Genomic DNA, 15,533 nt, shown 5'->3' on the forward strand with positions numbered 1-15,533 from the left:
GAGCTAGACGGAGACGAACCAATGGCACACTATTTCAATCCATTGTAGTTTTTCTGTTTAATTGGATCGGAACCATCCAAAATTAGAAAATTTCAAACAAATCGGTATATTGGTTCATTCCTGATAAGATAAAATACTACACAATACGAGTGAAATTATAATCTTGGCATCAAATACTCATAAAATTGATCATATAATAGTCTAGATGGATCAACCCAAGCCACCAGGATTGCCAGCATCCTCGGAATGGCAAACCATATTGAAAACCATTCAAATCTCCAAATTATTGCCAATGTTTTCTCCACTTGAAATTTGACGAGGATTCTTCTGAATATCCCCAAGTTATAAAACAGAGATATGGAACATGGAAGGTCATAAGTACAAAGATTTTTTTTATTCTTGAATAGATATCAGCAACGGGTAACCACCTCTTGTTTGATTGCTTCCTGCGACATAGAGATCAAATTAGAAAACTCGCACTATAGTGCTTCGGAATAAAGAGATTAGTGCAACAATTCGATAAAAAGAACCTAACAGCTTCTAGTTTCTAGCAACTGACTGCGGACATGGAACATGGACAAAAATTGAACAAAACTCAGTAGCAAATGCACCTTGTTGATCATTGTAGAATCACCAGTAGCTACAAAATCACTTTTCATCAGGCATACATGATTTTCCATGTTGGCAATTGCCGCAATTCTAACACGGATACAAGCATCATGGATAATGAAACAATGATTATTTAGATATTCTCTTTATAGACACAAGTATGCATAACATGTGCAGGGTTTAAATCTCCCAACAAACAATTAGAAACAGCTTGAAACTTTTAGAATATGGAGAAACTAAAAGTCGACGTTTGGCATCATTAGGAATTGTGCCACATGGGATGGTGTTGTTATATGTGTGCTACCAAAGAAATAGATTTAGATATATTAAGATCTTGTGAACGACTTCCAAAAACTGAATTACAATTCAATATAGTGAGAGAAGCACTGGCCTATGCATTCAGATGAGGCGAGATGAGACTAGAGCACCTTGAAGGGCACTAAAAGAGACACCCTCAACTGGGCACCAGCCAAGCAGGCACCTGCTTGAGGCCCACCCACCCATGCACAACCCTTTCTTTATGTAACGTGTCATCCACTACCGCGGTCAATTTTTTACCACTGTCATAACACCACAATACATTGATACAAAACTTCTACACAAGCACACAATGAAAGAAATAATTTGAGCTGTAGATAACTAGCATTGTAATGAATGAAATAATAGCCCGCTCATGATGAAATAACACCTGCTACTACCATTCTCTCTTTCCTCTTCTCCCCTCCCCTCTCTTATATCCGTGGCCAGTATCTGTTGCTGCAGGCATCCTCTATTCCCCTCTTCTCTCCCGACTCCCCTCTCTCTTCGACTCTCCTCTCTCCACGACCAACAAGCACTGTCACTATCATCATCCCCTCTCTTTCCGCTTTTTCTCCTCCCTTCACTTCTTCCCCATTCATTCTCTCTCCGCAGCTAGCACTGGTCGTTGTTGATTATATTTATTTTATTTTGTTATACAGATAAAAACTAATAAAATTATCATTTTGTTGATTGAGTGCTAAAATTGATTGAAGTTCTCATTGTAATGACTATCTTTATTCTTAAATATATTTTTATAATTGCAAGATAAGCATTTTGATTTTTCTCAAATAAATGCCTATGCAAGTACCTAGCAACTCAAGCAGTGAGGTGCCTTAATGCCTATTAGAAACTGGTGCCTTTGACAACTTTGGCCAGGTCAAATGAATGTCAACTTTGACGGTTCCAGTCAACAAGTAATAACAAAGCCATGCAACATTAAAATGATGATAACTAGACATAAAGGATCTTAGAAACTAAACTATATCATTTCATTACAAGTCATTTGTCAATATCCTAGGAGATCACACTTCAAGGATCACCATACACAAAGAACTCAAGACAATGATGATATGATAACAATGATTTGCTGTACCAGAATCATCAAGAGAAGTCTTTTGAAGACAATGTCTTGCAGAGTCAAATAACAAGCCGAAAAATTTAGGGCAGCAACCAAATAAAATCATCGAGAGATGCCATAGGAAAACAACAAGTTTCGGGCAGTCAATAGCATTAAAAGAATAGATAATGCAATTCTCTGAAGATTGTGAAAAGGATGATTTTATAGGTACATCATCTTGCATCTATAATAAAGGACTCAAGTAAGAGCTGAGGATACTATAGAATGGTCAATAGTTAAGTATATAACATGGGATGCGATTCAGTATCTGCATGCAATTGACTTGATTATCGAAAGAACGTACTGGATAATGTCAGCAACAGGCAATCAAGCCTAAACAAATAAGAGGCAACATGGAGTCGAAAACATTCTGATAAAATTTTTTCGGACAGGATCTAGAAAATCTCAAGGTGACAATTTAAGCTACCTTTAACACACAAAAAATCTAAAATCAGTGCTTCCTAAATCATCATGGCAATAGTTGGCTAGAGACTTGATGGCTAACATAATTAAAGGAAACAAGTATTATATTATTAATTATCTAATCCAACATTTTAGAAAACTAATTTTCTCTTAGATTTGCCTTGATATAGCTACAAATTTCCTTCACTAAAGTGCCAGAGCCAAACTTCTTGTAACTCGTCCCATTTGCCAAAAGTTTCTGCTAGATCTAATGGTCCGTTCATTGTTGGTCCATCCCTAGATTAATCGATCACATTTCCTATTTCATGCAATACACTTACACATACAGAGATGAAAGGGTTAATCTTATGACGGTGGACTTCCATCCAAATGTGGAAGATGCATGGGAAAAAAAATTCGAATTTCATTATATCAGCGAGGAGGTTCGCTGCCCCAAAAGAGGAGTTCCTTCTTGCTTTAGGAGAAATTGAACACCACCAAACCTAACCCTAGAAGCATCAAAAGAATACCAATCGAAAAAGAAAAAGAAGGAAAAGAAACGAACAAATAATTAAGAGAAACAGACCTAATTCGCAGAGTATTGCTCCACGATCTTCTTGTCCCTCCGCTCCATCGCCACATCCCAAACATCATTACCGATATGCTTCGGCTGCATTTTGTTCAGGAAAAAGCACAAAAAATGATCTTTACGTCATCATTGCAAAGATCATCAGCCCAGATTCAAGAATTAGAAGGAAGAAACCAAGGGAGAATTTTCGGATCTCACCCTCCCATGAGCGGCTCTGTGGATGTAGTATTGCGCGTTGCCCATCACGCAGAGCATCCCGGCGATGATTCCCAGTGGAAGAACGGCTTCCAACCAAAACAATTTCGCCATCGGAGGGATGCCACCGGAGGATTCCACAGGCCTCGGACCAAACCTTACCAAGAGCGACGGAGACAAAAGGGGTTGCTCGCTTCGCACCTCAACGTGGGTGGACTTACCACTGTGAGGAAGTTGATGTAAATAAAAGAATTGTTAGGGGCAATCTGGTCACGTGGTTGGTTTACCAGTCTAAAGAGACGGGGGCGTGCTTTCCTTCAAAAAGAAATAAATTATTACACCCATATATATATATATATATATATATATATATATATATATATATATATATATATATATATATATATATATATATATATATATATATATATATATATATGTTATAAAATAAATTCTCAGAACAAGTTTCTAAACATGAAAATTTTATTATGGAGTGTCTTAACTTAAAAAATTCTTAGATAATATTTTTCTTAAATGATCATCATAACTCTATTGATCATCGCCTTTCGTCCTGTCCCTTTCATACGTGGGTTGTCCCATCGATCATTTTTCGTGATGTCCTTGGCCTCCACTAAAGATGATTAGGATTAGTGTGTCGTCCTGTCCCCTTCATATGTGGGTTATCCCATCGATCATTTTTCGTGATGTCCTTGGCCTCCAATAAAGATGATTAGGATTAGTGTGGGTACCAACACCCATAGATATGTGGGTTATCCCATCGATCATTTTTCGTGATGTCCTTGGCCTCCAATAAAGATGATTAGGATTAGTGTGGGTACCAACACCCATAGCTTTCAATGTTCTTGGATTCGACGCAATAGTGGGTTCAACAATACGATTGCGGAAAGCAGTGCATGGAAATAAAGGCAATGGTGGGTTCAACAAAAATAAAAGTAAAATAATCTTTTCATGTGGTAAAGAGTATTCTAATAAAACCATTTTAAGTGGGGACATTGCATGATATATATATATATATATATATATAAAAGAAGAGCAATGATAGGTTTGGAAAAAGAATTCAGGAACAAGTCAATAGTTGGTGGTAAATTGTGGGTTATGAATGTTGTTTAACTTAACTTTAATTGGCATGCTCTTGACATGGTATGATGGCCAATGAGCCCCACATCATCTTTGAGAAGTAATTATCCATAATCCAAGCAACGCAAGAGAATTTTATGGTTCAAACACTAAAATATCCATGCAAACAATCAATTACAACCAAACTTGAAAAGCTTGATGAAGCTTGAAACTTTCTAGTCTTTAAGCATGTTAAGTGACACAGGGGTAGGTTACTTCCAATTTTACAAACAGAACACAGCATGCCTCCACACATGATTAGCAAGTGCCGAGTCCATGGGAACCTTTCATGGTCTTTGGTGCTAACCCATTGCATACTTCTGAGTCCAGCTCCTTGCAGTGGCCTCATACTTGGCTCTGTCTGTCTTGTACATGTGGGCAATTTCTGGAACCAATGGATCGTCTGGGTTTGGATCCGTTAACAGCGAGCAGATTGATAGCAATACCTGTTGAATAAAACAGCAAACCTATCCTTAACTTGCTCAGATCAAAGAAGATTGGAAAAAGAACTCAAAGGGGAAAAAGAGATTCGATGTTGTACCTACTTTCAGTTTATGCAAACAGAAGATGGTGAATTCATGGACGAGTTGTTCATTTCCGACATGACTCAATAATTTCTACAATAAGGGTTCTGATTACATTTGGCATTCAAGAAACCAAATGGAGTTGCCTAACATGAAGCCAAATGGCAACCATGTTTTGGAGATGGGCTACAGTGGATATCTCCTGGTTTGAGTTAGTGTGCCCGTGACTCGACCGATAGACCTTACAATGACTAAAGTGAAGTTGTATTATGGCATAGAGGCTTATTTAAAATGCTCCTTTAATATGAGCACTTCTTGGTCTGACTATTTACAGTCATTACTCTGATGAAAGGCACATGCTGAGTATATAACTTTGTAAATGATAAACACTATGACAGAAGGGAAAAAAGCAACCTTGGAAATAGTTAAAGCTGGACTCCATTGCTCCTTCAAGATATCAAGGCAAATGCTTCCATTGCTATTGATGTTCGGATGGAAAACCTTGGTCCTGAAAGCAACCTGCAGAACACAAACATGTTAGTTGGAAAAACGGTCCAAACAAGAACCATTTCATTTTATTATTACACTATTAGGCACCTCACCAGGTAGACTGGTAGTTGTGTGTGTCCTCTGTTCCAAAACAAATGAAAGGTGGAAAATTGTATTCATTTACAGTGAAACACATGTCCCAAGAATTAAGGTTATATTTTCCTTGAGAAAAGATCTTCATACTATTATTTGCAACCAAACAAAACTGGCTCCTGTTAGGCCATCTAAAAATAAATCTATCGTCTTTGGAAAAATAAATGAACAGGTCTACATGAGGTATATTTCTCTAATCTTCCGCTAAACCTTGTTCTCCAGACCTTAAATGTCTTCAGCATCATCTAAGTCACAGAAAGTTACGTGGTAAAGCAAATTAAAATCTATATCAAGTCAAAGTTGCAACAACTGGAGTTCACTCATTTTCATATGAATACAAAGAACTTCAGTAATTGTTTGCTAAGGCTAACATTGACAATGCAGGAAACTTAAATGTGTAAAAAGCTACAATAACATGGTTTTGAAACCTTACTACAGAAAGTAGGCTTCCCTTCGTTGAGCTTTCAATTTTTTTTTTCTAAGCAAAATCACTGGAAATAGGAGGAGGAGGAAAAGGAGAGGAAGTCGGATGTCCTTTTCCATCTCCGGTCTGATAGCTGGTCTTTAAGAAGAGGACAAAGGAAAATACCCTCGTAGCCAGTAAGTCCCCTCATTTCTTCTTTCCTTCATGTCTTCTTTATTTTTTATTTTTTATTTTCCCCACTGGTATAAAGCAGCAGTATATGGATGGTCGTAACACACTGGTCTGACAAATCCGGTACCCAACACAAAAAGCATCTTGAACTGTTAGCAAGCTAGAAACGACTTGCATGCACAACTATAATTACTAAGAATGTTTATTTTCTTGTGAATCAAAAGCAGCATTCACATAAGACAGAGTATAACATACCCCATATAGCTGAAACCTTTAATAACTGATACACAGCTTTTAGAATATGATTTAGGATATATGCTTAAAGCATTTAATTATATTATATTTCATCTGAAAAAAATAGAACTTCTGTGTATGGCTTGAAGTCATTGGTTGAGCTTAATGTTCGAATCTATCTCAACTCTAAAATTATGGTTAAACCAAAGCTTGAGCATGATTTAGCTTGTTTTGAGGTGAGGTTGATTACCTTCCTAGCAAGCACCACATGGTATATGCATAAGAAATATGTTGAATAGAAGGACATGGTTGAATGTACAGATAACGTCACATTAGTCATGTAATAGCAAGCAATAGTGAATGTCAATATACAAATTGAATAGGTAATCAGAATTCATAATTACAATCATGTTCATGAGGTTGTTGGGTAAATAAAGAAATGCTTTACACAGTGAAACTATAGAACACATGCCAAAAGAAAAAAAAAAATCTATGGCAGACTTGACAAAGGAGAAAAAACAACTCTAGTCCTAGAAATTCCATATTACCAATACCTTTGGTGGTTTGAATGGATAATCTGGAGGGAAGTGTATAGTAACTAGAAAGACTCCCCCTGCATATGGACTGTCAGGTGGGCCCATTATCGTTGCTTGCCAATGGAACATATCTTCAGCCACTGGACCTGTACAATGCCAATACAAACAAAATCTTGCTATCAGATAAGGGATCATCATTGTAAGTCTACAACTGTGGCATGATTTCAAAACTTAAATAAGTTCACTAAGCAACCATATCTTCAGGGCACGCTAGCACGCTGTATGATGTGGCATGTGTAACATTCTTTTATCAACTTAAAATCTAGAAATCACCAGCATTTAAGCATTGAAGAACAAAGATGATAGGAAAAGAAAACATATACCGTAAAAATGATTATTATGACTCTAACTCATTGAATAATTTACTAAATTGTACCAATTGACAGATATGAATTGACAAAGACATCCCTGAAGAAAATTGCAAAGTACATCGTTCTGTGTCCTTTCTACAATAATAAAGTTGATCGAGCTTATAAGGATTAGTATGGTATTGCAAATCCAAATCACATTCTAGAAACCTTTTAGTCCAATATTATTGATGTGAATATAAGCATAAACCCAGTATACTGAAGGAAAGATTAGGAAGCCTATGTCGGGGTATTATGGGCTGTCCTGACTTGCATTTCTGTCTAGTTTGAATTATTCTCTGCCTTACTCTATTTTGCTTGAGATGCATGAAACTTTCAGCTGGGTCTTTTTCAAAGCAGCCTTTTCGAAAATTGTTGTCCTGAATTGTGATCGCTGTCTATAGCCATACAAAATAAAATATATATGGGTACACTTTCAGCCTGGTATAAACATAATACAGAAGCAGAAGGAAAGTAGGATTTGATGAATTCGACCCACGATTTACATGATGCTGAAATCTCAACACCAAAAAACCAGTAAGGATATAGCTTTTCGAACAAAAAACTAGCAACCAAGAGGACTAGCAGCAACAAGAAGGCCTAACGACAAAGCACAGCATCCTGATCGAGATGCATAATCAGAATCGACCTCCTAACAGAGGAAAAAATCGCAGGAAAAAGATGGAGCAACCTAGGCGTCGGAATCCGAGATACCTGCGCTGCACGACGTGGGGGGATCCTTCTGAAGATCCTTTAGCTCCTTGAGGATCCGCTTGGAAGCCATGGCCGAAGGACCTCGCACTGTTCCCACCAAACCCCCAACGAACAAAGATCGATCAGAAAGAACAAAACAACAAGCGGGAAGAAGAGATCGATCGAAAAGGGGATGGAATAAACCAGAAAGAAAAAAAAAAGGAGAGATCGAGCAAGGGAGAGAAAAAAAGTAGGATATGTTCTTAAATTCGAGGGCACGTTACCGTCGGCGACGGATTCTTGGATTCCTCTCCTCCCCTCTCTCAGTTCCTTTCTCGACACGGCTGGCCAAATAGGAACGCCAGAGACTGAATTAATTATATTTATTTATTATTTCTTATTCACGTGCGTTATCCCCACTGGATTCTCGGTTTGGTCCGGTTCGGTCTGGTTTGAACAAATCTCGAACCTCATTGAACACATTCGACTGAGAAGATTCAAGCTGGACCGAAGGGATTGAACCAAGTCAAACCGAATCAATTAGCGTCAGTCATTCCCGGTTTACGTTCGGTTTGGAAAAGTTCTCGAACTTAATTGAACACATTTACTGTGAAGATCGAAACTGAACCGAAGAAACCAAACCAAACATAATTAATTGCTTCGGTAGGAATTAAGAATTACTATTCTTTTTCAAATTACTAAATTCTTTGTCGATAAAATAACAATTTTAAAATCATATTAGATAATTTAATATTTAATCATAATAACAAACTCATTTTCTTTGAAATGATTGCATGTTCATCAAGTAAACAAACCAAAATAAAACAGAAAACAAAAACACGTCATAGAGTTGGAACAGCTCACACGGAGATCTCCACTACGAACAAGCCACAACCGAAGCAGGTAATTCCAATACCCAATCAAAGGCCGGGTCACGACTTACGACGCGCGTTCCAACGCACTCACGTCACGCCGAAGTAAAAGGATTCGACTCCATTATTTGCTTCCCGCCGACAGGCATTGACCCGATCCCGATCACTTGGTGTAGTTCTTGACGGCGGCGTGGGGCTCGGCAGCCTTGGCGGCTGGCGTGGGCTCGACGACGGGTGAGGGCGGCACTGGCGTGCCGAGCAGCTCCTTGGGCAGGTCGGGGATCCCCTTGAGGTAGAAGGTGTGGAAGAGCTTGAAGGGGAAGACGATTTGCTGCAGCTTGACCTGGCCGTAGGCGCCTTCGAACACGCCGGAGCCGCCGGTCACGGCCAGGTAGGACTCCTCGTAGGTCAGGTACATCCCCTGCACCGAGATGTGGCCGTAGTCGCCGAAGTAGAAGCTGTAGATGGCCTCGTAGCGGTCGCCACCCCGCTCCGGAACGTGCTGGATCAGAACGCAGATCCCCGCCGTGATGCCCAACCGCTTCTCCAGGTTCCCGGAGTACAACTATTTCAAACATCAGTCGTTGAGGCATTTACTCATATACATTGAGAGCATATACTGAATCGACGAGATCGAAAGGCTTGAGCTTGCCTTGTTGCTAAAGGGGACGAGATCGCCGAGGCAATTGACCTCCTTCTGGCTCAGGCGGAGGTAGACGGGGCTGCCGCGGTCCCGCTCGTTGATCTCGTACACGCTCAGCTCCTGCACCTTAGCTGAAGTCTTTGCCTCGTCAGCCACCGGCAAAACAGAGGCCACGAAACAAATTCTACAAAAAGGAGAAGAGGAAAAAGAAGAAGAAGAATACTTGGCCTAGAATCGGTCGTGGGCTTCTTGGCGGGGAAGAGGGAAGCATCGATGCTTCTTCTTGGAAGACAAAATTGTCGTCTGCAGGGTGATGCAGCCAGTTTGGGGAGTTTAGTTTTAGGACGGAAGGGATTTGGGCTCAGTGGGATCAACGAGGATGCCAAAGCCTGCGGAGTTTTGGATGAGGTTTGGAGGTTGAAGGAGGAGACGGCTCCGAGGGATGAGGACGATGACGCCATGGCGAGGGGAACGGAGGAGGTGGCGGTGGTGGTGGTGGCGGCAGCTCGCGCTTTAGATCCTGGAAGAAGGGCGTCAAAGTGGTACAATTTTAGCACGGGTGACCATAGCCGACGAAGCCCGTGATCACGCACGTGGGAGTTGGTGATAAAAGCATGAGCTGACATGCATTTCTCCATGTTTGAGGAGACTCCGTTTTATTTATTAGTGTTTTTTTGTTGGGTGGGGGGTGGGGGGGCGGTGGGGTGGGGTGGGGTGGGGGATGGGTGAAAGGTGTGGGTTGAATATATGGAAAAGAAGCGAGGAAAAAAATTAATTAATATACATATAAAAAATAATAAGCTAATAAATGAGCTGCTCTTAAAATTTTGAAAGTTAGCTCAGGTAAACAATAATATATTTTTTAGTTTATTTTTATTTTACTTTTATACGTAAAGATAAAATTATATTTTTTTTATTATTCACATATAAAAATAAATTTTAAATTATTTACTTTTAAGGATCACATTATTTATTAAGAAATAAATTAATTAATAATTTAATTGTTTGACTAAAATTTTAACTTATTCAAATTATTTTAATATTTATCTTTAGGTTTTCCAACAAAGGTCCACAAACCATTGAATTGCTTCATCACATGGGGAGTCCACTACTCCTCAACCGACAGTTGCGGATGTCATCAATCGCACGGCACCTTGAGGTGGTCCTCACTCGTCAATCCTGTGGTTCGAAGTGGTGACGTGCTTGCATTCCTCAAGGTCTTCACCACGTCCAGCCACGCCTGATGAGACGACCCGGCTTCCCTTATCGCCTCCGCCGCCCTCTGCTTCGTCGCCACCGCCCGTGCCCTCAGGTCCCGCCCCCCCTCCGACTCCATCAGCCACCTGATCCGGGCCTCAACCTCCTCCGCCGCCACCAGCTCCTTGGCGCAGCCCTCCATCACCACCGCCACCCGCATCTGCTCCACCAGGAGCACCCTGTTTATCCCCTGCTCCGCGTACAGGGGCCACCCGATCATCGGCACCCCGGCCGTGATCGCCTCCAGCACCGAGTTCCACCCGCAGTGCGTTACGAACCCCCCCACCGCCTCGTGGTTGAGCACCTCCACCTGCGGTGCCCACGACTTAGCCAGGAATCCTCTCTGCTTTGTCCGCTCCAAGAAGCCTTCCGGAAACAGGGCCTCCAAGTCCGGCTCTGACTGCAGCCCCCATCCCTGCGGCCCCTGGCTCTCGCTCCGCGGAGCCCGCACCACCCAAAGGAACCGCTGTCCGCTCCTCTCCAGGCCAGCCGCGATCTCCTTGAGCTGCTCCACGGAGAACATCCCCATGCTACCGAAGCAGAGGAACACTACGCTCCCGCGCGGTTGCTCGTCCAACCACGACGCGCACTCAGCCTTCTCCATCTTTTCTCCTCCGACGTCCCTGCTCCCGTCGGCGATCAACGGCCCGATACAGTAAACCGGTGGCATCCGACGACCGGGAATGCAGGCCCCGTCCCGAAGGACCCGGACGGCCTCCGCCTCCAGGGACTCGAACGAATTGACCAGGATGCCATCGGCGTTCGGCAGGCTCTCTAAGACACGTATCATCCTCTTGAAGTAGTCTTCATCGCGGTCGATCATGTTGCGAGGCATGTCAGAGGCGGGGACGGGGGGCAGCCCTGGGAAGTGGAGCGGTGAGTCCCCAAGGGCCTTTAAGTCGATGTCGGCGGTGGCGTAGAGGGTCGGAAGATAGAGGAAGGCGGCGAGAACGGCGGCGCAGGAGGCGAAGAAGAAGTAGGAAGGGAGGCGGAGGTTGGCGGTGACGGCCAGGGCACCGGTGCAGAAGAAGTCGAGGACGACGGCGCGGACGTCGGAGGTGCGGGAACGGGCTTCAAGGAAGTACAGGAGCTGGGGGTTGTTGGGGAGAACGAGGTCCAAGAAGCGGGGGACCGGGGTATCGGGGAGTGAGGCGGCCGGCGGGAGCTGGTGGAAGGAGATGGAGGGGTAGGCGGAGGAGACGCGGGCGACGAAGGGGTCCACGGAGGGATGTTTTACGGGCGTGTGCATGAGGACGACAGCGACGGAGAAGTCGTGGAGGACGAAGAGCTTGGCCAGCTCCACCATGGGCACCAAGTGGCCCATCGCCGGCACTGCGTACAAAACCACCGTTTGCTTCATCGCCTTTGCTCGCCGATATCTGAGCTTATCTTGCCGCACCGCGGTATATGTAACGCCGCTTCACATACTCTCGTGAACGTAAGCACTGACGTGGGCGTCGAAGGAGGGCAACGAATGATTGAAGTGTGGGTGCACAACTCGAAATGGTCAGTTAAATGGATCTTCTAGAAAGTTTCCATGATCGATTTGATCGAGAGCTCATTAAAATCAATGGAATAATCATAATATATATATAGATGAAATATTTGTATATATCCATTAATACATGATTAAGGCGACTTATTGAAGGACACGTCGGCTAAGATGTGTCACTCTTTTTCTCGGGGAGTAATCTGTATGTATAACACAAAGAGAAGACGAAGACAAAGAGGGGCAGTTACGTACTCTAAAACTACGAATACCAGATGATACCAATGTCTCCACGGGTCAATGTTGGGAGTCAAAGATCAGCTTGACGGGTCGTCGAAGTTGATCGACCACAGGTCATGGTGCTGATGTTGGGATGATGGTCACTGTCTCCTGGTAGGAACAGTAGCGACTCAGGGTGTCCACTCTCCTAATCGGAAGTTCTTGGATGCCGATCGGGTTGTCGGAGTCGCTTGAGGAAAGACGCTTTCTTGATCAAAATGATCACGACTCGAGCGTGGCCGCTCTCCTGCACAGAAGGTCCGCATTGGGTGGTTCCCGACTTTAGCCCCTCAACGAATAAGTTAGTGATATGCTTTCTCTTCCCCCCCCCCCGGGTCATATGCCGGCCGAGGGTTTTTATATTGCCACACGAGGGTAGACCGCATGCAGATTCGACATTTTGGACAATCCTCGAGGGGCAAGATAGTACCTATGTGCGGTCGCCATCCTGGAACACTCGAAATGGCCAAATAGTACCTTCACGTGGTTGCCATTCCGGGACGCGTGAAACGACGAGACTGTATCTCTGTGTAGCCACCCGCGTAGGATGGCGATAGATGACGCCGCTCCGAGCTTTCCGAGGTGTACTGGGGAAGATGCCTTGGTACGGACTCTGGTTCGGCGTATGGGAGCGCACCTTTTGCTGACCTGTCGGTGGAGTGGCGTTGATAGTGACATGGCTAGGGTCCAAAATTTACGGGTCCTCGCTTGAGGGTGAAGGGTGCGCCTGGGGGTCTCAGACTCAGGTTTAAGATCGGTGAGTCGCAAGTCGAGGAGCCGAACTACGCGACAAGCGAAGGCTGGATCTGCTGGCCGAGTGACTAGTCTCGAGCTCAGGTTTAAGATTGGCGAGTCACAAGTCGGGGAGTCGAACTGCGCGACGAACGAAGATTGGACCAAATGACCGAGTGACTGGTCTCGAGCTTAGGTTTAAGACTGGCGAGTTGCAAGTCGGAGGTCGAGCTACGCGACTCGAGTAAAGATTGGACCTGTATGCCGAGTGACTGGTCTCGGGCTCAGGTTTAAGACTAGCGGGTCGCAAGTTGGGGAGCCGAACTACGTGACGAGTGAATGTTCAATCTCGGATTTTGATGATAAAACCAATTGATAAATGTTTATGTTTTAATCCGCGTTTTGAGTGACGCAAGATGCTTTGATCAGGATGAGACAATTAAAGCAGGAAAAATCATGTTATGCCGGGGGAAAACATATTAGATGATTGGACGTCAGGTCGGAGGAACAATCGACGTATCAACAGAAGGTTTCAGGCTATGGATTCGGGTATCGGGCCAAGAAGAGTGGATATTGCACCAAGGATATCGGAGTTGTGGAGTCAACTAGCCGATTGGGCAATAGGCCGCAAGAGAGGATGATACGCCGAAGAATCGGACGAAGCATCGAGGGACCAATGACATGTCGGACAACTTGATTAATTCTTAGTATTAATTGTCTAGATCGAAGTGTGTTTTTACATATGCAGGATTAACTATGATCACAAGGCATGAAGCAAAATGAAATCCCGGAGTTAAGAACGCGATTACGTTGGGAGTTCGAGAGTTCGTCGAAAGTTCTGTCAGAACTAGCCGAGAAGTCTCAGAGCTTGCCAGAGAAGCTCATCGGAACTCACCAAGAAGATCGTTGTGAAGCCTAGGACTTGTCGGGAGTCCGTCGGAACATTGCCAAGAGATCGTCGGAAGTTCGCTGGAAGCTCGCCGGAAGAATAGACACAGGGACTTGTTTAGCTTAGCAAATGTCTTAGGATTTTATAGTTAGCACGTAATTGGGCTTGGATTTGGGCCAACCTAATTAGGAGCCATCTAGGCCCATGTAAGAACTATGTTTGACCCAATAAGAGGCCCAAACAGTGCCCCAAGAAGTCTCACCGTCGTGGCACAGTCTTCGAGACTATGTCAAGTGGTGGTACCGCTAGTTTAGGTGGTTGTACTGCCCCTGGCAGGGTGCCAGGTGGTGGTACCACCAATCTGGGCAGTGGTACCACCTAGCACTACCCCCCAGGGGTTGGTATCGCCAGACCTGGGCGGTGGTACCGCCTAGGGCAATGTCAGTGTCAGATTAACACTATGCGATGGTACCGCCCAACGCAGGCGGTGGCAGTGCCCATGCCTAGGGAAACTGGGATGAGAAAGTTTTAGGCTCCAAGTTTAAATCAACTTGAAGCCTATAAATACCCCTCTCATCTCTGGTTAAAGCACACAAGCACAAAGAGTTTAAAAAGAAAGAAACGCTACTAAAATCTTGTATGATCTTCTCTCCCTCTTCTGAGTGTTAGACTAGTTTGAGAGAGGAGTAAGTGAGTGCTTATAAGGGTTGACTCCTAAACCCGGTAAAAGGAGAAGAGAGGTGTGTAAAAGGTGATTGACCTTCGCCTATTGAAGGAAGGCATCTAGTGGATGTCAGTGATCTCGTTGGAGGAGGAAGCCGAAAGTGGATGTAGGTTACGTTGACCGAACCATTCTAAAAATCTGGTTTGCGTTAATGTCTTGAGAAATTTACTTTAACTGCAAACCTCTTCAATTGCTTACTGCCTTCAATTCATTTACAAATGTGTTTCAAAGTTAAGTTTCCGAAATCGATTTTCTATGTCGAAATTAGCTTTTATCGTACGAAGGTTTTTTTGAAGACGTAGTTTTTACCGCTACACTAATTCACCTCTCCTCTTAGTACCGACCCCAATCCTAACAGTGAAGACTGGACTTGCTAGCCAAGTGACTAGTCTCGGGCTCGAGTTTAAGACTGGCGGGTCGTAAGTCGGGGAGTCGAACTGCACGACGAGTGAAGACTGAACCTGCTGGCCAAGTGACTAGTCCTCGGGCTCAGGTTTAAGACTAGCGAGTCGCAAGTCGGGGAGCCGAACTATGCGACGAGCGAAGACTGGACCCGCTGGCCGAGTGACTGGTCTTGAGCTCAGGTTTAAGACTGGCGGGTCGCAAGTCGGGGAGCTGAACTGCGTGACGAGCGAAGACTGGATGTGCTGGCCGAGTGACTAGACTCG

General features: G+C 43.8%; 3 protein-coding genes across 4 annotated transcripts; all 3 read right to left on the reverse strand.

The window, feature by feature from the left end:
* Positions 1-4,421: 4,421 nt before the first annotated feature.
* Positions 4,422-8,374, reverse strand: LOC135645376 (ubiquitin-conjugating enzyme E2 28-like). Of its 2 annotated transcripts, none has more exons than XM_065163698.1 (5): positions 8,265-8,374; positions 8,002-8,088; positions 6,899-7,026; positions 5,288-5,392; positions 4,422-4,816 (listed from the first exon to the last, which is right to left on the reverse strand). In XM_065163698.1, the coding sequence occupies exons 2-5, from the start codon at positions 8,069-8,071 to the stop codon at positions 4,652-4,654; spliced, it is 468 nt and encodes a 155-aa protein (XP_065019770.1). In that variant the 5' UTR covers positions 8,072-8,088; positions 8,265-8,374; the 3' UTR covers positions 4,422-4,651. The 2 variants fall into 2 exon arrangements, with proteins under 2 accessions (XP_065019770.1, XP_065019773.1); XM_065163701.1 differs by having other exon boundaries at positions 4,422-4,795; positions 8,265-8,368.
* Positions 8,375-8,741: 367 nt separating this feature from the next.
* LOC135645372 (allene oxide cyclase, chloroplastic-like) lies at positions 8,742-10,148 on the reverse strand. Its single transcript, XM_065163692.1, has 3 exons — positions 9,719-10,148; positions 9,505-9,626; positions 8,742-9,417 (listed from the first exon to the last, which is right to left on the reverse strand). The coding sequence occupies exons 1-3, from the start codon at positions 10,131-10,133 to the stop codon at positions 9,016-9,018; spliced, it is 939 nt and encodes a 312-aa protein (XP_065019764.1). The 5' UTR covers positions 10,134-10,148; the 3' UTR covers positions 8,742-9,015.
* Positions 10,149-10,505: 357 nt separating this feature from the next.
* LOC135645362 (UDP-glycosyltransferase 88B1-like) lies at positions 10,506-12,275 on the reverse strand. Its single transcript, XM_065163679.1, has one exon. It carries the CDS (start codon positions 12,110-12,112, stop codon positions 10,634-10,636), a length of 1,479 nt encoding a protein of 492 aa, XP_065019751.1. The 5' UTR covers positions 12,113-12,275; the 3' UTR covers positions 10,506-10,633.
* Between the last annotated feature and the right edge of the window lie 3,258 nt (positions 12,276-15,533).

Source organism: Musa acuminata, chromosome BXJ1-4 (genome assembly GCF_036884655.1).
Source record: "Musa acuminata AAA Group cultivar baxijiao chromosome BXJ1-4, Cavendish_Baxijiao_AAA, whole genome shotgun sequence".
NCBI lineage: Eukaryota > Viridiplantae > Streptophyta > Magnoliopsida > Zingiberales > Musaceae > Musa > Musa acuminata.

What these genes read in the sequence shown, in the direction of transcription:
- LOC135645362 (XM_065163679.1), bottom strand. Translation starts at nt 12,112, where the DNA reads ATGAAGCAAACGGTGGTTTTGTACGCAGTGCCGGCGATGGGCCACTTG.
- LOC135645372 (XM_065163692.1), bottom strand. Translation starts at nt 10,133, where the DNA reads ATGGAGAAATGCATGTCAGCTCATGCTTTTATCACCAACTCCCACGTG. An exon ending in CACGACCGATTCTAGGCCAA is followed by an intron (nt 9,627 to 9,718) that starts GTATTCTTCTTC and finishes CAAAGACTTCAG; the next exon opens with CTAAGGTGCAGGAGCTGAGC. An exon ending in TCGTCCCCTTTAGCAACAAG is followed by an intron (nt 9,418 to 9,504) that starts GCAAGCTCAAGC and finishes TGTTTGAAATAG; the next exon opens with TTGTACTCCGGGAACCTGGA.
- LOC135645376 (XM_065163698.1), bottom strand. Translation starts at nt 8,071, where the DNA reads ATGGCTTCCAAGCGGATCCTCAAGGAGCTAAAGGATCTTCAGAAGGAT. An exon ending in ATCCATTCAAACCACCAAAG is followed by an intron (nt 5,393 to 6,898) that starts GTATTGGTAATA and finishes TGTGTTCTGCAG; the next exon opens with GTTGCTTTCAGGACCAAGGT. An exon ending in CAGCTTTAACTATTTCCAAG is followed by an intron (nt 4,817 to 5,287) that starts GTTGCTTTTTTC and finishes AGTTAAGGATAG; the next exon opens with GTTTGCTGTTTTATTCAACA.